We start from the raw sequence: 21,605 nt of genomic DNA on the forward strand, positions 1-21,605 counted from the left end.
ACAAGGACTAGCTTAACAAAGAGTGCACTGAACAAGAATGGGAAGGTCTCCTACATGCAAAGGGTAATGAAGCACAGTGCACAGTGCAGATCACAGCTGAAGAGCTGAACAAAGACTACTTACAGACAGACAACACCAGTTTGCATCACTGGTTCTATGAAGATTGCCCCCGACCAATGGCAAGCCTAGAAGAACTCATTTTTAAGCAGAATAGCAAGTACCGGAAACTACGCAGTTTCATGTGCCGATCACACTGTTCCATAATAAACAATGTCCTCCTCTGGGGATTACTACAGAAAAGCTGAATTCGACAGTCATTTACTGCACTGCTCAAGCCCCGCAAATAGTTAATGATACTACACTAACAATTAAGATTCAGTGCACTTTTCCCTAATTCTAGCAATTGAGCTGCTGGCATTTCCATGTAAAAAAAGAAACTATGCAAGACTGACGAAACACAGCATATAAAATATTTGTTCACCGGGAATGGGACGTGCAATCCATGAAATTCTGTGCTAAATGCTACCGAAATGGATAACTGCAGCAAGACTAACTATAAATCCATGTCAAGGCCAACTGATACCACACATGCCTTGTAAGTAATAGGATCAAATCTCACCATGCAAACCAAACCACAAATGCAACTAAAAAACTGACAGGCACAAGCATACTTTCTGATCTGGTAACCCAACTTTCTAGGCGCTTGACATCTCGAGAAAGAGGTACGGGCTATCTCATGTCACAAGTCACATAACCCAAGCAAACAGCCATATTTTAAAAGTTTATGAGATTCCTTACCAGGATGGTAACTTACAAAATTCTCTAGAGATGCAACTACCTTATTCCTGCACCCCAGTATAAGTGAGGAACGAAAAAAGTGAACTAAGAGATGAAAAATTGCACCGCTTCCTTAATGTGCCATTTGCTGGCTTCTATTGTTTCCTGTGCTCCAAACACAAATATAACGATCTGTCAGTTGAACACAGCACAGAAATAGGCTTCCTGGTAAACAGTTCTGTGCTCCACGTGCCTGTTACAGTACCGCAAAATCTAACATGCCTACATTCTTTGCAGTGACAAGGCACGCTTGCACACAAGGCTGGAGCAAGCTTGCCATGCTGAAAAAACTGTAGCGCTCGAGACAAGGACACAACGAAGATGACAACACATGCGCTATGTGTTGTCATCTTCGTTGTGCCTTTGTCTCGAGCGCTACAGTTTTTTCATCATGAGCAACCAACTTGCCCAAACATACACCCTGATCAAATGCCATGCTGTTAGGGAGCAGACCGAAAATCAACAAACTGAATTTCGAAACGCTGCAAAATACAAGCTAGGGAGCCAGACAGACAGACAAGGCTGCCTGTCAACCCTTCACACAATCTGCTGGTGCTCACTCGGTGAGCGTTCTGTCCGGACAAAACTGTGTCCTACTTCAAGACATGGGCACGCATGAACTTCAGGGCTGGCAACACTGCCTGTGCTGCAACAGAAGACCCGCCGCGGACTCTGCGGACCCCGGTGCCCCTCCTGCCAGATGCTGCACAGCTGATGACGGGTGCTGGTGGCTGAGAAGCGCCACCCGGACCACTGTGTCTTGGGGCACGCTCGCATTGGAGCGCCGGTTTGCTGAGGAGGTAGCCAACGACAGGTAGTAGCTGCCTGGACGGTGCTGCAGCACCTGCATGGCCACTACAGTGGGGAGGCACAGGTGGGGATTAGTGGCAGTAAAGGCCACCCCTGACAATGGTCTAGAAGGCACAGTTTGTGCAGTGCAGAGTTGGAGTCGTTTACAGGATTCCGTTCTCGTGCGGCCATTTCTACGTGGGTCAAACAGGCAGGTGCCTCAACGAACGCCTTTTGGAACACGCAAATTCTTTGCGTGGCTCCGGTTCGTCAAAACTGGCTGCACATTGCAAATCCTGCCTATGCACTCCGTACTTTGACAACACTGTTGTGCTGTATCGCCATAAAGAACAACTGGTACGGGAAGTAGTAGAGGCGTATCATATCTGCACAGAAGGTGACTCATGTGTGAGCAGCACTTCGATAGCCTTGTCTAAGCGCGAGATATATCTGTTGGAAAAGCGTGGGAGCCTGTAGGTGCTTACCTTTCGCCAATGGTTTTTTTCCTTTCTTTTTATGTTAGTGGTTTGCGATGACGAAGTGAGCCTGTGACGCAGCGATTAGAGATATGTGGTTTATATTTATATGTGGTTTTCCGATTAAAACAGTCAGTTGTAAGTCAGCGCGTGTTCGTGTCTCTCTTTTTCTTGGTCCTTCGTTTTAGTTGCGCTGTTTCGTTCCTTAAAGGCACAGTCTTTGTCAAAAGTAACCAGGCTGCATGGTTTGCTTCTAGCACGTACAGTGGAGCCCTTACAGCTTCCCTGATGCTGAAATGGTCGTTAAAGGTAAGGACTGGGGATCTTCTTACTTTCCAACACGTTTTGATCTTTGGGAAAGCCACAGGGGCTCCACTATACAAGCTAGAAGCAAACCACGCAGCCTGGTTACTTTTGACAAAAACTGTACATCTAGCTCCAATCAGGCAATGGTTACTCTATACAGAGTAGTGAAAGACAATTTTTCCTTTCTTCTAAGTGCCCTAAAAACCCACGTATAAGCAAGAGATTTTTCTGTTTCTCAAATTTTAGCATGTCCGTGCTTTCAAGAAAATCAGGATGTCCAGTGCATAATACGATTGGGGAAGTTGGTCAGACATGTAAAAGGGAAGAATGGCACAGCATCAAGTAACGAGGACAGCAGGAGAGCACATGCATGCACAAGACGCTTGTGCACGTGTGTACTCTCCTGCTGTCATCGTTACTTGATGCTGTGCCATTCTTCCCAGGATATCCAATCACTCGATGGTACTAAAGACGAGTTTCTGTAGAAAGGTCTCTCACACAGGACTCTCTGAAGACGGTACACTTGACGACTTTTACTAAAGCCTCGGCCACAAGGGCACTCCCTAGGTGTACACATGCGTGCGCATGGCATGCGGTACAAGCAGGCAAGGTTCGCAGAACTGCACGTGCCAGGTATTGGTGCCCACGCTATCATCCTGCACACATCCTGGGAACGGCACACTGGTTTACAACAATCAGAATAGCGTGGCTACTCGAGCGCTTGGGAGAGTTTAAGCTGCTCTTTTTTTTACAGCATGGAATTTCTTGACCAGACGTGCCGGCGCAAGAGGGGGAGAGAACCAGTACCGGGCAAACTCCCAAGTGTCCATCAGTTGACACAAAAATAGTGCACAAAGCACAAAATGGTGCAAATAAATACTTCCCATTAGCTTTCCTTGCTCACATCATACAGAATTTGTTTATAAGGAAGCATGGAGTTTTGGTGCAGGCATGCAGCAGATTACTTGGAATCTGTCGTAATACACAGCACGGCTTTGACACGGCTTTTACTTTTGGTGCAATTTGGCACAATAGGGGATATTCAAAATTCCGCAAGTGCGCTTTCCCGCATAACAATATTGCCCAAAACAAGATGGCTGACCGTTCGTTTCCAGTTGAAACAAAGCAAGAAAGACAAGTTTTTTGTTTGATTCTTCCAAAATACGTCTTACATTATATCCACACCTTTAGCGCCTGTCCTGTAGCCCACGTAGTTTCTTTATAGCGAAGTTGGCCATCTTGTTTTAGTCAACATAGTTATGTGGGAAAGCTCACTTGGGAAATTTTGAATATCCCCTATTGGCACAGCAATCACAACACTGAGCATTTTATGTCTGTCCCATACAAAAACAAGTGCTTACAGTAAATCGGCTTCTGCTGCAATATATGACAAAGCCCAAATTATGGAACTTTTTTCTAAATAACTCGTTTTGCCTGAATTGGAGCTTAAAATATATATCGCCCAAATTGTTTATCCCCTCCCCCCTCAATTCAGCAAAAAAAAAAAAAGAAAAAAAGAAAGCAACCTGAACATGAAGGCCCGTACCTAGAGCCAAGGCATGGTTCTGACAGCTAGAAGGTCATTACTTCCTGGAAGTTAGAGCTTGGAGCTTTTTAAGTGAAATTACTACGGGGTGATTCCCTGGCATACTGCTAAGACAACCGGCATCGCAGATGGGAGTAAGCAGAGATGGGTCCTCACACACAATGCAACCAGCTCACTGACTTCACTCAACTGCGCTGCTTTTTTCTCAACAACAGCTTTCAAAGCTCAGACTCTGAAATGAAAAGAAAACAGAAAAAGTTCCAGACTGCGGCTTTCCCTTGGCCTTGAAGCCAAGCCTGGATTGCAAACTTGACAGCGATAGCTAGGAAGCTAAAGGCCCAACTCACCATTCTCCTTGCGTGAGAAGATGTCCGGACTGCACCTGCCGCCTGCATGGGCAGAAAGAGTGGTGAGGCACCTGCCTCCAGTTGCCAGGTGCAGGCTTAACCCAAGTAAATGCCAACCCTTCTTAAGGGGGGACGAGGGTCTTAAAACTGACCTTTCTATTTGTGGCTAGAATGTCATGAAATTTTGCACACAGATGCATATTTCTGTTGTCATTTCAAAAATGTCTTCATAATTGAGCTGGTGGTCTGACATCAAAAGTTATCTTAAATTCTAGAGTGTAATTAGGTAATTTCTTACGCAGCTTTAATGAACTTTCTCATTGCATTTTGTTGCTTTTAATTACATGAATTGATAGCCAGAGAATTCCCATACCCAATGACATTCTTACGTTTTTTGATTAGGCCACGTATAAATAGCAATTTACAATTAGCTTAACGAGTTGCAATGTCAAATACTGTGATCTTTTACTCTCGACATAGTATGTCAGGATGACATGCCTTGAGAGAAAAATGAAGAATGTCATTGGGTATGGGAATTCCCTGGCTACCAATTCATGTAAATAAAAGCAACAAAATTCAATGAGAAAGTTCACTAAAGCTGCGTAAGAAATAGCCTAATTACATTCTATACTTCGTATGATCTAAGACCACCAGCTCAATTATGATTACATTTTTGGAATCAGAAGAAAAATCACATGTGTGTGCAAAATTTCATGAGATTCTAGGCATAATTAAGAAAGTTAGTTTTAAGGCCCTCGTCCCCCCTTAACTGCACTAAAAAAGAAAAATGCATCGGCGTATGTGTAAACCAGCCTGCACAGAAGCTCGTACATGTTATTTTTTTCATGAGGCCTAGAGAAGGCATTTTCGAGACTTCTGGTACCTCTACGTACCTGCTACACTAGAACAGAGCTGTAACATTCCCAATTCCGGCTGCTGCGTCGACAACGGCTGGCCAAGTTTTACCAGTTTTTAATGTAGCAATTTGACAATCGTGATTTGTGCTCTGGGTATGGTAAGTGTCCGGTGCTCGCTCACAATTACATTCAAGATGGCTGCCACTCTTTACGCCAAAGAAACGAACAACTGCGTGCCAGGCCGCAAGTTCGATGTCTTGGAAAGGATGACAAAGCGGTGGTAGCTGCAGCAAGGCGAACTTTTCAGCTATTCCATGCGATGTCGTGGTGTGTAGCTTGTGAAGTGCGGGATTTTGTGGGACAACAACGTGTTGTAGTTGTTTGCGAAGTGGGAATTTCACTGGACAGTGGTGATGACATTAGAACGACCTGCTGTGGGACTGCAGCAATAATAAAGGCAGCGCTAGTGAGGTCGATGGCTCAAGTGTGGACAAGTACAGTGATTAATACAGTTTCGTTTTGGAATGAGCTCGTGGGCATGCCCCCCCCCCCCCCCCCCCCCCTTTTCCTGACATACACCAGAAGCAATGAGAAGAGCCACAACAGCGAAGGACAAAAAAAAAAAAAGATTATCACTGCTAACGCAGAATTTGATCACCTGAAAATTCTTTCCTGGGTTCCTAGCATCATGTGGATTAAAAAAAAAAAATTAAATGCCATTCCCCGATCCCTCAAGCACTCATTTGACAACTCCTGGAGTTTTAGTGCTACAACTTCAAACTAATGTAAAATCTGCATTTAACTTTGTACAGCCATGAACAAAAGTTTGCGGGCTGCGGATTCATGGGAAAAAAATTAATGCGGAGCAGTTACGTACAACAGGTCAATGAAAACCATAGAAGAGTGAGGAGACATCCGTGTTCTATCTCGTATAAGAATACCTGACTGGCTAGTGAGGCAACGCAGAAATTAATTTTTTTCCGCGAATTTACAGCCCGCAAACTTCTGTCAATGACTGTACATGCCTGCAAAAAGAAAATGACAGTCAATGTGCGCAGTTAGGCCAAATCCGAATGAGGTGCATTAGTGTTCTGCACTGTTTATTGAGGTGACGCTTTGTTATTGATGATATTGATGATTTTTTATTGATGATATGCTCCTAGTTGGCCGCATCAAGGCAATGCTGCAAACAAGGGGGCAATGACACATGCTTTCCTTAGAAGATGAGGAAGAACGCCATGGGCGATTGGAAAAAGACGAAGTGAAACTGCTCTGTCTCGTGCTGACCTGACTGGCTGCTGGTGTTCCTCGGTGGAAGAGTGACTTCTTTGTAACGTTACGTTACAATATTGCTAGGTGATTAAACTGGTGTATGGTATAGATGAAGCACAGAAGTTATATATGACATGTCTGTTGCAGTCGTTCCACGCATGCACAGCAGTCGTGGCTACTGTTCTGCAGAAAATTCCGTGTCGTCAGCATTACTGTCCTGTGTGAGTTGTGAACACAAAAGCAGGTAGTTCACTTGGCCCCTCGGTCACACGACCTCGTGACCTCATCACAACCTGCCACGTGTGTGTGATGCACTCACGCACACCTGGGCAGGGGGGCCACGTGCCAGACGCAAGCTTCTTCAGACAAGCAGACAAACGGTGGCTAAATGTGGGGAATGTGCACTATAAGTGCTAGTGCCCTAAAAAATAACCACTATAGTAGGACACAAAAAACAGCAGTTGCTAACACTGGGCCACGGTCTGTGGCATCCTGTACTACTCCGCTGGCCAATCGCAACAGTAAACGAAACTAGCTTTTTAATGTCTGACTATATCAAACGAATCCACGATCAAAATTCTAGAGCTCATAATTTTTTTTCTTGCGACAAGCTTCTTATTTAGGCATCAAGAAATATTCAAGCAGCGGACTACTATTTCGTCGTGGAGGAATTCTGTGCGCGGAGGCTGAATGTGGGCGGAGCTTCACTGCAGACTTAAGCTGTATCCGACTATAGGTGCTTTACGTTGCAAAGCTTACAAGTGAGACCCGTACCAAAGCAGAGTTGCTGCACGGTGAGCCTAGCCAGGATGTCCACCGTCTTGTTGGTGAAGTCGACAATGAAGTACTGCTCCTCCTGGGTGTTCAGTACGAGCTGGTGCCTCTGCATCATGAACGTGACACTCGTTAGCCATAACACTCGTCAGCCTCGACACTCGTTAGCATGACACTCGTTAGCCTTGACACTCGTTAGCCTCGACACTCGTTAGCATGACACTCGTTAGCCTTGACACTCGTTAGCATGACACTCGTTAGCATGACACTCATTAGCCTCGACACTCGTTAGCATGACACTCGTTAGCATGACACTCATTAGCCTCGACACTCGTTAGCCATGACACTCGTCAGCCTCGACACTCGTTAGCATGGCACTCGTTAGCCTCGACACTAGTTAGCATGACACTCGTTAGCATGCCACTCGTTAGCCTCGGCTCGACGTGCAGCCTTCTGCCGCTGCTGCCACAGCAGCCCAGCCCTGTCTGAGTAAAATACCACCGTCATAGAATGCTTAACATTTTAAGGAACTTTGCACATAATTTCATACAATGCAATCTCGCACTTTTTCTTCACTGAAGCACAAATTTCACTGCAGGCTAATTTAGTATCCTTCACCTTGCAAATAGGGTGCTACACAAACTAGTGAATGCAGCAAGAAACATGTCACGACACACTGAACTTTATTTATTATTTATTTTATTTCAAGTTACCCTCTTGGCTCAGAGGGCATTACAGAGGGGGAGCGATGCAGTGAAAAAAAAAAACAGTGCAACATACGTAACAAACAGTTCGACAAGAATGTAACAGACAAAAAATTAACAGAGGCTAATGTTATGGTACAGTATTTCGGGAAAGCGGGATAAGCAATAATAAAAAAAAACAACATATACAAAAAGACAGGCAAAACTGAATACAGGCGTGAACAGGGGATTATTTCCAGGGCTCGTCTAAAAAGCAGACGGTAACGGGGGGTAACAATTTAAAAACTAAACAGAAAGCACTGACACTGTATGAAAAACATAGCTAATAAGTGACAACACTCGTTAATGTTGGTCATTAAAAATGGAGAAGAAAGTAGAAAACAATATGAAACTACATAAAACACACAACAATATAACTGAAAACTTTCAAACTATAGGAGTGAGAACAAAAAAACTTCTAGCAAGTCTAGCAAGTCTTGCGCCATGGTGTTGCCGACAGGTTTTCAAACCAGTACAAAGGTCTTTTTACTGGATTTCTAGTGTCATGTGAAACGCAAAAAGCCAGGAAAGGTTAACTGCCATAAAAGGCCTTAAATACTACCAAGCCACAGTAATACAACGTACAATATGGTGCCAGCAAAAATGGGAAAAAAGTTTTTATGGGCATTTAATGAGACCGAGGAAAACTCACCCAACAGCATTCATTTGCACTGCATTTCGCACTTCAGTGGTTGTCATCATCCGCTGTACTGACTTCCAAAATTCTCCAGGAAAAGATTGTTCCACAGATACCCTTCTTCAACACCAATGAGTGTAGTCGATATCCTACATGTTTTGAAAGCATGAATGATGAGCTCCTAGGTTTTTTGACCTTAGCATCTGTGATCCAACTGTACGGTGTGGCCGGAGAAGCCCATTTCAGCCACCCGATGGCAGTAACAGCAGGCTTTCCCTACCTTATCCTGTTCATGTAGCAATGTGGTGCCAATGCTTTCAGCAGCAGAAAGTAACTTCCTTTGAAAAGCAGCCGAGTACTGCTTTTAGAGGTCCGGACATTGCACCAAGTGCGATCACATTCTGCTTCTGATAGTGTGGGCGCCGCGGGGTCAGCATGATGAAATGACATCAAAATTGAAACACCCAATTGCCACCACATCTACATAGCGTGTCCTCTTGCTGAATGCTTGATGGAGATGGTGTTGAACAATAACAAAACTGGAACTGTGGATGTGGGCTGAATATTGTTTGGATTCTCACATAATAAGAAGCAGAAATTTGACTAGCTGAAATGCTGCTAAAAAAAACTCGTATTATAAACAAGTTTTTAGGATCAGTATGCTAATTAAGGTACGTTGATTACTACATGATGCCCTATTTTCTATTTTACCAGCAAAATTTTGATGCCGCATTTCCCTGACCTCTCCCTAATTGCTGCCCTTGGCAAACTGCCCTGGTGTCCACAGCTGAAATTGTTGGTCATGGATAGCCATGGGAACAGATGCTACAGAATATAGTGAAAGCAACAACAAACTGTTGTCGTTCACTCGTACCTAGTTCCTAGATGGAAAGTCCACAACGAAAATCTGATAAACCAAGGTTTAGAGACATTGCTCCATACAGGTGAGGTAATAAGGAACTGGCCAGTGTTTACTTAAAATGACACATGCACAATTACCAGAGGTAATTTTTCTTCTTTCTAATGAAGAATAAAGCAGCACACTATCTGTCTGCACTGATTCCACTGCTTTCCAGTTTTACTTTGCTCGGAGAAACACGTGTGCACTACTAACCTGTGGGTCGTAGTCGTGAATTCCATGGAACGTGTCCAGGTAGTGGGCGTACTTGGGCTCCTGCAACTTCTTGACCTGTTGGGTGGGAGGGGGGGGGGGGGGAAGGTGAGTCCACAAGAGCACTGAAAGAAGCCTGTGCTTGCAATGCATGTCTACATCAATGCCATGGCGAATGCAGTACGAAGAGATTCTCCAGCAGACGACGCCCACAAAGGGAAGGGGAGTAGAAATTAATGACGAAACAGATGACTGGCTGAAGTCATACCTGTATCCATTAAAGAGGAAAGATAAGCGTCATATCTGGGCAATAACTCTGCATGTGAAGTGTCCACAAGTGTAATTATCAGGGGCACTTAGTCTTTTCCAGCTTCAGGGAGCCCCAACAGCTTTCAAAACATATGAAGAAAAACTGCACTTCTTGGCTTCTGCCCCTTTTTCCATGACACGCATGAGAAAACAAAAGAGCATGCAGACATATGGCCCCTCAATATATATGACAAAAAACAATAATGGCTGACTGCTCGGTGAAAGAGCCCACCTATGGGCAGTTACAGCACGTTAAGTCCCGCAATAAAGTGGGTGATAAAAAATTCACTCCATGATTACGACGGTAATGCGAAATTTGAGTGCAGCTGTTGAAGTACTTGAACCATAGGCAATCGGTGACGGAACACACAGCACCGAATAGTGGCGGTGCTTGGCCTTGGTCAACGGCACAGCGCGAGGAATCAACAGCTTGGCACCGCCACTGCTGAGCTTGTGCTCAGGTGGCTGTTTTCGCAGCAGTCGCCGCGGCGTAACACCATTCTTGCCCTCTCGTCTCTCCTCCTCTCACTTCCTCCTTGCACTCTCAGTGTACCCTCCTCCTCCTTTGCTTTCCTCCTCGTGCTCGCTTTGTTATCGCCATGCTTCCATCACTCTGCCTGTTAAGGGGGGACCCTGGTCTTTAAAAAAAAAATTTATTAATGAAGTCACAGTTATGAAATCTTCAGGCCACATGTATTTTTGTGCGCTGATTTTAGATGCGCCATTTAATTTCGCGTAAAACAATTCCTTGAGCACTTGTGCAATTTTTATGCAAGTATTTTGTGGAAAGTTTTGCAGAAAATTTGCTGCAGGAAACTCGCTGAAATGCATGCCATTGGGTTCTCTTGACATCAAGGAAGCCAATAAGGGTAATATTATCATCCTGGCTATCATAGAACCTGAGTTATAGGGTACTGAAGTTGTCGCTTCAGAAATGAGAAGGAAAATGTGTACTATTCCTGTTTCTGAAGGGGCAGCTTCAGTACCCTATAACTCAAGTTCTATGATAGCCAGGATGATAATTTTACCCTTATTGCATTCCTTGGTGTCAAGAGAACCCAATGGCATGCATTTCAGCAAGTTTCCTGCAGCAAATTTTCTTTTCCTGCAGCAAATTTTCTGCAAAACTTTCCACAAAATACTCGCATAAAAATTGCACAAGTGCTCAAGGAATTGTTTTACACGAAATTAAATGGCATATCTAAAATCAGAGCACAAAAATACATGTGGCCCGAAAATTTCATAACTATAACTAGATTAATAAAATTTTCTTTTCAAGACCAGGCTCCCCCCTTAAGCTGAGGTCCATGTCACACTCAAGAGCTGCACTTTTAAAGATGGGGGAACCCAGAATGCACTACAAGGAACACTGGTGTTGTGCAGAGTGCCGTTTGAGAACCCTGAATGTAAGTGCACTGAACACAGCCATGAGCCAGTCTGGCAGTGTTGGATGCAATGAACTGACCCACAGGTCGATGTCCTGCTGACTGGCCTCCAGCCGACTGGTGGCCTTGATGAGCACGCCATCGACGTAACGCGAGATGGCTGGCACCAGGTGTGCCACGCGTGCCGCCGAGCCTTCGTACTGCATCTGCCAGCTGACGTGCCCCGTCGATGCGCTCAGCAACTGGAACTGCTCGTCCACGGGGTCGCCCAGGAAGACACGGGCAGAAGCAGTCATGCAAGACGGCACGAACACTGAGCCACTTTCAGAGAAAGTATTTTTTAAGAAGAAAGACCAACTCCGTTGTCTAGTGCAGCACGTGTCGTGTATACTTCCAAGGAGCTTCAAGAAGCTCAGGGACGTCAGGTACCATGCGGCAGTGATGTTTGGGACACTAGTAACACAGCACTTTCTTCCACTTCCTACACAGTCACACTCTTTGCGTATTTATTCCATCGCCTAATTCAACCCCACCAATCCTTTACACAGCCATTTGTTATCTTTCTACCTCCTGCACAACAAACACTGTTAGTTCTTTTCAAGCCAGGAGACTTCTTACATCTTCATCCGCCGCAGTGGCTCAGTGGTTACAGTGCTCGGCTGCTGACCCGAAAGACGGCGGTCCGATCCCGGCCGTGGTGGTTAAGTTTCTTTGGAGGAGAAACACTAGAGACCCGTGTACTGTGCGATGTCAGTGCACGTTAAAGAACCCCAGGTGGTCGAAATTTGCGGAGCCCTCCACTACGGCGTCTCTCATAGCCTTAGTCGCTTTGGGACGTTAAACCCCATAAACCAACCAACTTCTTACATCTTGTCTGTTCCTTCCTCTTGGAACAGAGGGTCTCAAAGATTTCTTCATCTGACATGCATCAACGCAAAATATCATCAATGTCTTTGTTAATCACACATGACTGACTTTCAAGACTTTATTCCGGTGTATGAAAGACAGTTACCTCCAAGCAGTTTTAGCATCTCTGCATTTTTAATCCCCAACAGGCATTTATTTAGCTCTGAAAAAAAAAAAAAGCAAAGCATGCTGCAGCAAGCCCTATGAGGAGGTACCACAGGATGCGCCTTCAATGGCACTTTGTTACCTTTTATGCGAAGCCACAGAGCTGTCAGTTTGTACCACTGCTAGTTTTCTCTGTGCATTCTTACTCTGCAGCCAAGAGAAAGACACGGTCATGCGCCACAGCACACCTCACAAGCTGCTCCGACTTCGACAGAGGTGCTTACTGGCAAGACTACCACAAATTATTGTGCTTTACTTACATTCAAACTGATCTCTTGTACATGGTAACAAAAGTTCGGAGCATGTTGCTACTCAGAGCCATCAAAATGTGATTTAAGAGAGAATGCGGGTCTTAAAATTTTCTTGATCAGCTTTTATGTTCATTTCAAATCTGTAAAGCGAATAAGGAAAGAAAAACTCAGGGTGCTTGCCAACGTTTCGACAATCAAATCTGTCATTGTCACTCAAGAGCAATGAAGAAAAAAGCACCATAAAGCTGAGTGCACGCTACAAAAACAACCGAGAAAAACAGATTTGAAGTTTAGGCAACTAACTTTTGCACCCACGGCAATGTTTATGGCACCATTAGTTCATGTGTTACACATTGACGCCGTATGCAGGGCTCCGGATAATTTCAACCACCTGGGGTTCTGTAACGTGCACTGACATCGCACAAGACACGGGCCTCCATCATTTTGCTTTTCATCAAATTGCGACGGCTACAGCTGGGATTGAACCCGCATGTTTCGGGCTAGCAGCCAAGCCCCATAACCACTAAGCCACCGCAGCAGCGCACTAGCATGTTTAGCTCGAAGGTCTAGCAGTAAACGTTGTTACTCTTCAGAAGAGGTGCAAACACAATTTTACTCCTCAGAAGAACGACCACCACAGCACAGCACCATCCTCCTAACACAACAGGCCTCACTGCTGCTCTGATAACCTGCAGATTCTCCAATACGCAATGAAACAAATTTCAACTCTTATCTGCTGGTTGGTTTGGTTTGTTTTGTGGGGTTTAACGTCCCAAAGCGACTAAGGCTATGAGAGACGCCGTAGTGGAGGGCTCCGGAAATTTCGACCACCTGGGGTTCTTTAACGTGCACTGACATCGCACAGCACACGGGCCTCTAGAATTTCTCCTCCAAAGAAATTCTAGCCGCCGCGGCCGGGATCGAACCCGCGTCTTTCGGGCCAGCAGCCGAGCACCATAACCACTGAGCCCCCGCGGCGGCGTAACTCTTATCTGCCACTAACAGGCACTGAGAGACCAGTTTCCAGCTAAAGTTTCCCTATTTGGCACTCTCCTAAGAGCCCCAAGTACAAGAAGAAAGAAGGACACCTGGAGACACTCACCAGGGTGGCACGGGTGCCATGGTCGGAAACGACAAACAGCTCGTACATGCTGAATGCCGTGAAGTGGCCAGCAACAAAGCTCCTGCAGAGAGATGCGGCAAGCCAGACACAGTGGCCATGAGGCATGTTACAAGTACATCAACTGTACTTGTGAGAGAAGCCAACAGCCACAGAAACCAAGGGGCACAGGGGATTTTTAATTAATTTATTTATCTTGTGGTGTTGATCAATTTATAATATTACTGAATATGTTATCGCTTAAAGCTAATTGATTAGAAAAGAAGAAGAAAAAACAAGCACATGCCGCCGGTGGGATCCGAACCCACGACCTCCGAATTTTGCGTCCAGTGCTCTACCGCTGAGCTACGGCGACAGCTGTCAAACCTTCTGCTTTCGGGGGTACTTACGTTTACAAGTAACCTAACCTTGAGAGTGTTCATCAGCGCCACCCACGTTCTTAAGCGGCGGACGTAGCACGTCCTGAGTTACCGCTGATGTGACGTAGAACGTCTTCGAACGGCGAGGGTGGAAGCTGTGTGAGAACCCTCTTATGCTTCCTAAGGCATCAAGGCTGCCAGAACCGAGGCCCTCGTTAAGCAATTAAGAAGAAGAGGAAAGGGGAATAAGGGGCTCGTTATAAATATGAGAGAAGCCAACAGCCACAGAAACCAAGGGGCACAGGGGATTTTTTTTACTTATTTATTTATTTTGTGGTGTTGATCAATTTATATTACTGAATATGTTATCGCTTAAGGCTAATTGATTAGAAAAGCAGAAGAAAAAACAACCACATGCCGCCGGTGGGATCCGAACCCACGACCTCCGAATTACGCGTTCGGTGCTCTACCGCTGAGCTACGGCGACGGCTGTCAAACCTTCTGCTTTCGGGGGTATTTATGTTTACAAATAACCTAACCTTGGGAGTGTTCACCAGCGTCACCCAGGTTAGGTTATTTGTAAACATAAATACCTCCAAAAGCAGAATGTTTGACAGCCGTCGCCGTAGCTCAGTGGTAGAGCACCGGACGCGTAATTCGGAGGTCGTGGGTTCGGATCCCACCGGCGGCATGTGGTTGTTTTTTCTTCTGCTTTTCTAATCAATTAGCTTTAAGCGATAACATATTCAGTAATATTATAAATTGATCAACACCACAAAATAAATAAATAAATTAAAAATCCCCTGTGCCCCTTGGTTTCTGTGGCTGTTGGCTTCTCTCATATTCATAACAAGCCCCTCATTCCCCTTTCCTTGTCTGCTTAATCAACTGTACTTGTAACTGATAGAATGCGAGGACAGAAAGTTTATGTACAGTCGCGGAAAAACTGCTCTTCAGTGACAGAGAAGCAAGTGAAAACTGCTTGCAGCTACCACAAACCGATGATGAGATAAAAATGCCACGAAGCACAGATGACCGCACAAATATATCAGCATTTTCTGCGCAAGGAGAGCCGAGATGTGCCCTTCAGAAGTGTTACACTGACAGGGTCACTGCACTCGAAACAGGATGTGGGTGTCACTCCTGTGCCGTGTTAGTGTACTGTCACGGCAGCGTGGAGCCAGCACCAGCATATTATTGCGAAAGCAATACTACTTGCACTAACACGTCGTTGCCGTGCTGCGGCCGGTGACTACCATCGTGCCGCGGCAGTGACCACCACTGACCTTCATTTGACCTTGATTGCATTAGATTGGATTAGATTAGATTAGATTACATTAGGTTCGATTGCATTGAACTGGATAGGAGTGGATTGTATTGTATTGTATTAGGTTAGATTAGATTATATTAGATTACATTACATTAGATTACAGTGGAGTGGATTGGATTGCATGGGATTGGATTGGTTTGGATTATATAACCGATGCATCACCACAAGTCTAACAACAAGCACCACCACCAGCTACACTACCAGCTGTACCATGGCGTACGTACAGATATTGCTTTCGCAATTACTGGGCTTAACCAAGCTAAGCCACAGCGAATTTTTTTTGGCTGCACCTCCATCGTTTCACGCCAGCTTGTCCAAGAATGTTCAGTCAAGCTTACTATGAGCTACAACACACTGGCGGTGACTGTACTGTGGCCTGTGTTCTAATACCAATGGACCATGCTGTGATACGCACTGCCAGAGGCCCTTTCCTTCCGAGTGCAAGCTAAATGTGCCCAGCACTTCATCGAGCAAGCTCAGACCGCATATTGAATGTTGCCAGACACACTCAGCATGACTACATCAAAAACAACAGCAGCAAAACATTGCACACCACTGTGCGTACAATCTTCGCATAAGGCCCGGGGTTTCTTATGCAGTGAATTTCTAGCCAACATCCAGCGAAAGTGATTGCCATCATTTTCTCGTTGAAATCAAGAGGGGAAACGGGTATGGGTAGGGTATGCGATGTGAAGGCAAGATAACAGATGGTCCGTTAAGGGGGGACATGGGTCTTAGAGCATTTTTTTTTATTTACAGACCAAATGCAATGAAACTGCACAGACTTACTCAGTTTTTTCTGCCGATTTCAAATATGCAATTTGTTTATTTCTAGGCCAATTAGTTCCTGAGATATTAGTATATATCATGCCATTGTCTGCTCAAGCAATACAAAAAAAAAATGGGCCACCAGAAATTTAATTTTAATATGTGGGTAGATACCACAATGTGTGAGGAATGCAACGCTGGAAGCAGTTTTCAGTTTTCTGTCAGTGTGGACAATTGGACTAATAGTTAGTTTTCAAGTGAGTTAACCAGACATACAGTGCCAGAACACACATGAAACTAACTATTAGGCCAATTGTTCACACTGACAAAAAACTGAAAACTGCTTCCAGCGCTGCATTCCTCGCACATTGTAGTATCTACCCTCATACTGAAATTAAATTTCTGGTGGCCCATTTTTTTATATTGTTTGAGCAGACAATGGCATGATATATATTAATATCTCAGGAATAATTGGCCTAGAAATAAACAAATTCATATTTGAAATTAGCAGAAAAACCTGAATAAGTCTGTGCAGTTTCATTGCATTTGGTCAGTAAATAAAAAAAATGCTCTAAGACCCATGTTCCCCCAGGCAACGCAGTGGATTCCAAGAGGGGGCAAGCGAAGCAGGGTGTGGAGTAAGGTCAGCAGATGAGATCAGGAAGTTAGTGGGATATAACGCGGCCACAGCTGGCACAGGACAGGGTTGATCTGAGACATACGGGAGAGGCCTTTGTTCTGCAGAGTACATAGTAGTTGGGCTGAAGATGACGATAAGCATTAATCGGTGTGCCATAGCACCTCGAACAGCCTTAAAGGTGCACTGAAGAGGAATCTGAACTTGTCTTTTTGCCGCGGGAACTCGGTCTACATGTTCCGAGCATTCTTAGAAACTTCGATTTATTGCCCTGTATGGCCGATTTCCCTAATTAAATCGAATTAACGTCCGGCTCCCGCCTTTTTTTTTTAAATTCTCCCTCGTACGGTGGGCAGAGTCGACCAACGCCTGGAGCGCCTTTCACCCAGTCCCGTGGCGGCTTGCCGCTCTGCCATCGGCGGAGTAATACGTAGTAGTCCGTAGTAGCAAATAGTCGGCGCGTATTTCTATTTCTTCGGGCTTATTTTGCGGCTATATTATCTGCGAATGAAACTATTTATTCATGGAAACCTAAAAAACAAAATAAATCGAAAGCAAAGCCTCCACGGGACTGGGTGAAAGGCGCTCCACGCGTTGGTCGACTCCGCCCACCGTACGAGGGAGAATTAAAAAAAAAAAGGCGGGAGCCGGACGTTAATTCGATTTAATTGGAGAAATCGGCCACACAGGGCAATAAGTCACTGTTTCTAAGAATGCTAGGAACGTGTCGATCGAGTTCCCGCGGCAAAAAGACAAGTTCAGAATCCTCTTCAGTGCACCTTTAAGTGCAACGAACCAGCCTGCTGCATCCTCGTACCTGATGGGCGAGTCCAGCTTGAGGTCGGTGCTCCATTCCTGGCGGTACGTGCTCCCAGCCAGCTTGAGCAGCCTGCCCTGACCCCAGGCGAGGATGACCGAGGGCTCCTCGTCCTCCTGGAGCACCACCAGTCGGAGACCATCACCGCCAGCTGCTTTGCCCTTGCTGCATTCAATGATCACGACATTAAAGGGACAGTGAGGAGAGCTCTATTAATATTTTTTTTTAAAGCAAAATCCGATAGTTTGGCATTTCATGGCTTTGTTGCCACTTGGCCGGCAGCGAAAGATGCATTTATTTCTAAGAAATTTGGATTCGAAGAAGAAAAAGTTTTTCCCGCCGCTCTGATTCAAACTTGGGACTCTCCTATGACGACACAGGACTAAGTGACGTGAAACATGACGTGCACATGACGTAACGTAGACTACGTGATTTCTGGCGGCCAGCAGTGCGGCCTAGCAGCAGCCGAAAAGAAAGCTACCGCCGGCTGCACCTTGAAGGCATCTATCGGCTATTGCGGCCGTTGCTACCGCCGCTTCGTTTACGTTTGCACCGGTGTTTTGCCAGCGTTACGATGGATCCCGTTCTCGAAGTCGTCAATGAAGTTCTCGCAGATAGACACCTTTAGCATACCGTGTACCTTGCTACCGTTAGCGGAATACCGGGAGCCCGCCTACCGCCGGTGAGCAGGCGCTGATTCGTCCCGATGCTGCAGGCGCGCGCGTAGCTGCCGGGTACGTGGCGCCATCTGGCGACGTCAAGGAGATTTGCGCATGCACTGGCTGCGCCTCAGTGATTCGTGGCTTCTCGTGTTCCAGTGTTGCTAGAACCATTGGTTCCAGCAACACTGTTTTGTCCTATGACGTTTTCACGCTTGTACTTGCGAGTTTGGCCTGTGGCGGCGATACCTGTACTTTGGTTCTTGCCCTTTTCTACGTTACAGGAGATTTGTTGTCAGTATGAGTGGCGTTTTTGTAATCTGGAGCTGGTATTCTGTCGATACAAGCCAACTTCAATTTCTCCTCAGTGTCCCTTTAAGGGCAACTGCATGGCATGCAGAAGCACAAAACAGCTGGATAAGTCAACAGTACAGATGAATACATGAACGTAGTTGGACAGGCACTCATCCAATAGCACTCTTGCTCTTCGTACATTCTGCTGGCTGTGTTGTTGAGCCATCATGGAATATACTAAAACCTCGTTGACTCCGATTTGAGGATAGTTAAAGAAATGTCCGAGTTATCCAAATGCCAAACCGTCCAATGAACAACAAAAAAATGGCACACGAACAATTATTTTATTTAGGGGCTTGCGAATACTGAAATTTTCTAATGCAAATGAGTACGAATCTGAAGGAAAAATTCCTTGCAATATCGAATCTAATATAAAATATCTGTTCATATGAATAATATATTTTAGAAGAAGATAAACACGCAAACATTTCCCTTATTCTCTTCAAGATAATGTTTAATTTTCACCATTGAAATAAAACAGACTGACTCAGCACAATATAAAAAAAAACACGATGTGCACAGAAATGTACCGTTTGATTGCACAGCACAACAGCATGCAACCGGTAATGTGGTCATGGAAAATGAGTAACAGATTGAGATCCATGAACTGACACACGACCGGCAATTGAAAATAACATGACGGCTAGTAGAACCACATTGATTCAGATTTCAAGGGACTGGAAGAAATGCCCAGATCATCATAAAGTTGATTTATGCCATCCTCATCTGAGAAGTGATTTAATGGTGCAAAGGCTTCTGTGGCCAAAGAGTGCGATGACACAAGGTTTTTTTTTCTTCTACTCAAGGTGGGGCCAAAGACCCATTTCCCAAGCATTTCACCCTAAAGAAGCAGAGCACCAGACCAGGGGAAAGCTTGTACCCATTGCATCACCGGTGGGTACCCGGGCGGCACTGGGGATCGAACCCCGTACCTCCCGCATGCGAGGCGGATGCTCAAACGACTAGGCCACTGCTGCGGTCACCTCAGAAGTGCAGCGATGCACGCTTTGAAATCCCCCCTTGAACGTATAACAGCACTGTTTCCGGATTGAGGGACGGTTTCTGGCTCCTGAAAAATGGTAATGGTAATGCATGCTCCAAGTACCTTCTGCTGAACACCAGTGCTGCCACTCCAAATTAACCGGTGTGCACATAATTTCGCTCCAAATTACCGAGAGAGCTTGCTGCCACAGACAGTGCAAATTTTTTGGTGGGAAGGAGCAGGGAGGCAAATTATACTAATCTCTAAATTAATGGGGGCCGAATTGATTACGTTTTTGCTGTACTATCACCAACTAGTACAGCTCAAGCACTGCTAGTACTAGTTTGTCTCTGTGTATGGTTCTAGTTTGTCTCTGATGCAGAGGTCAATAAACAAAGGAGTCTAACACAACTAGGATTGGATATGAAAACTGCTCCAAGAAGTAGTATGAGGCAGATGACTGGCGGGAAAGACTCAAAAGCTTAACAATTCTTCAAAATATTTTTTTTTTACCTCCAAGATGAATCTCGTCAAACTGTGCACCTGAGCTTGCAAAAACATACAGAACACTAAGGAGGCCCACTAACGAAACGAAAAATGCACTGAATGGTTTGTTTGATAGTATTCAGAAAGTAAAAATAGTGTACGCAGATGCACTGTTTTCCATCTGCCAGCACTTGAAGGGACACGTGTCCCGCTGTCGCACAAGGATAAAGGGTTAAAGCTCTCACAACCTCACCTCCAAATGACCTCAGCAGTGGCGCCCTCTGTTCTGTTGGCAGAAGACAGCTGCCCCAGCGTCACCTTCAGCAACAGGCCTAAAGAAGAAGGCAGCACATCAGCATCCTCTTCAGCTGATTACTAGTCTACAACTGAACACAGCACAACAGTCATGATGATGCTACAAAAATTCTTTTTCCTAGGCTGTGCGAATTTTTAATTTTTTTTTTTAAACGAATTCAAAGCAAATAGTAATTTTGTTCTAAATAATTTCGAAGCAAGTATTATACTTTTGGCATACAAAAATGTTGAACATTACAAGCAGGCATACAAGCAGGGCATGACACGCAAAAAAAATATAAATTTTCATTAAAGCTTTATTGCAACTGTGTCAAATTCGTGTAAAAATGGCCGCCAGAAATTTGGAGAGTTGATACACATGCGGAGCTGATGTATATTTGCAGGGTGCGCGACCTATCTGTGGGACCTCCGACTGCTGGCCTCAATTGTGACCGTGTCACTGTGTAGCTGCTGCTTTTAAGTGGAGACTCCACGAACACCTGCTAATCATACACACACGTGCCTGCACATCAAGTGCCACCCTGAGCCAGGAAGAGTCTGAAAGGGGGGACCCATCTCCATGTGCCTCCTGCCCTTTCATGCTTGCACTGTTGTGCTTGAGTAGCGAAATGCATGCGAAGAAGAGCTGGTCTGACAGCTGCAGTCAAATCAAACTGTCTACGGAAGTCAACGGAGCCGAGTGTTTTCGGATTAGAGATAATTAGCGTAGTAGCCACTACCACAATCCGCTTCCATGGGGAGCCACTGTGCATAAGCAGATCCAAAAGGTGCCACACAGTGCCAGGTGCCAGCCAGTTGTTTGGAAATGGATGGCGCTGTGCCAAGTCTCTACTGATGCATGCCACTGTGCTAATTACAGCACGTGTGCACCGTGGTTGCATGGGCACAGACACCTGGGAGGTACGGATGTGGGCATTGGCTGCACGAGCTGTGTTACCATCCAGGAGAACGTACGCCGGCCAGAGACCACACAAAGCAAGCGTACCAGAAACGCAATTCACTTGAGATGAATACTTCCAGATTCTCAACATCAAACATTCGGATCGAATTGAATACTTTACTACTTG

At 45.3% G+C, this 21,605-nt stretch overlaps 1 protein-coding gene and 1 non-coding gene across 2 annotated transcripts in view; both read right to left on the bottom strand.

Annotated features, from left to right (window-relative positions):
• Positions 1 to 1,195: 1,195 nt before the first annotated feature.
• The window catches only part of LOC149348104 (uncharacterized), a 39,848-nt gene continuing 19,438 nt past the window's right edge, over positions 1,196 to 21,605 (bottom strand). The window contains exons 7-14 of the mRNA XM_089587927.1: positions 20,477 to 20,555; positions 17,743 to 17,907; positions 13,814 to 13,895; positions 11,470 to 11,637; positions 9,699 to 9,773; positions 7,205 to 7,313; positions 4,302 to 4,343; positions 1,196 to 1,692 (exon numbers count right to left, since the gene is read on the bottom strand). Coding sequence (XP_089444053.1) covers positions 1,460 to 1,692; positions 4,302 to 4,343; positions 7,205 to 7,313; positions 9,699 to 9,773; positions 11,470 to 11,637; positions 13,814 to 13,895; positions 17,743 to 17,907; positions 20,477 to 20,555 — 953 coding nt within the window. The 3' untranslated portion in view covers positions 1,196 to 1,459. The remainder of the gene's footprint in view (positions 1,693 to 4,301; positions 4,344 to 7,204; positions 7,314 to 9,698; positions 9,774 to 11,469; positions 11,638 to 13,813; positions 13,896 to 17,742; positions 17,908 to 20,476; positions 20,556 to 21,605) is intronic.
• TRNAL-CAA (transfer RNA leucine (anticodon CAA)) lies at positions 14,115 to 14,186 on the bottom strand. The gene has a single exon. It is a non-coding gene; the product is annotated as a tRNA-Leu (tRNA).

Source organism: Amblyomma mixtum, chromosome 4 (genome assembly GCF_055824585.1).
Source record: "Amblyomma mixtum isolate Tamu chromosome 4, ASM5582458v1, whole genome shotgun sequence".
Classification (NCBI taxonomy): domain Eukaryota; kingdom Metazoa; phylum Arthropoda; class Arachnida; order Ixodida; family Ixodidae; genus Amblyomma; species Amblyomma mixtum.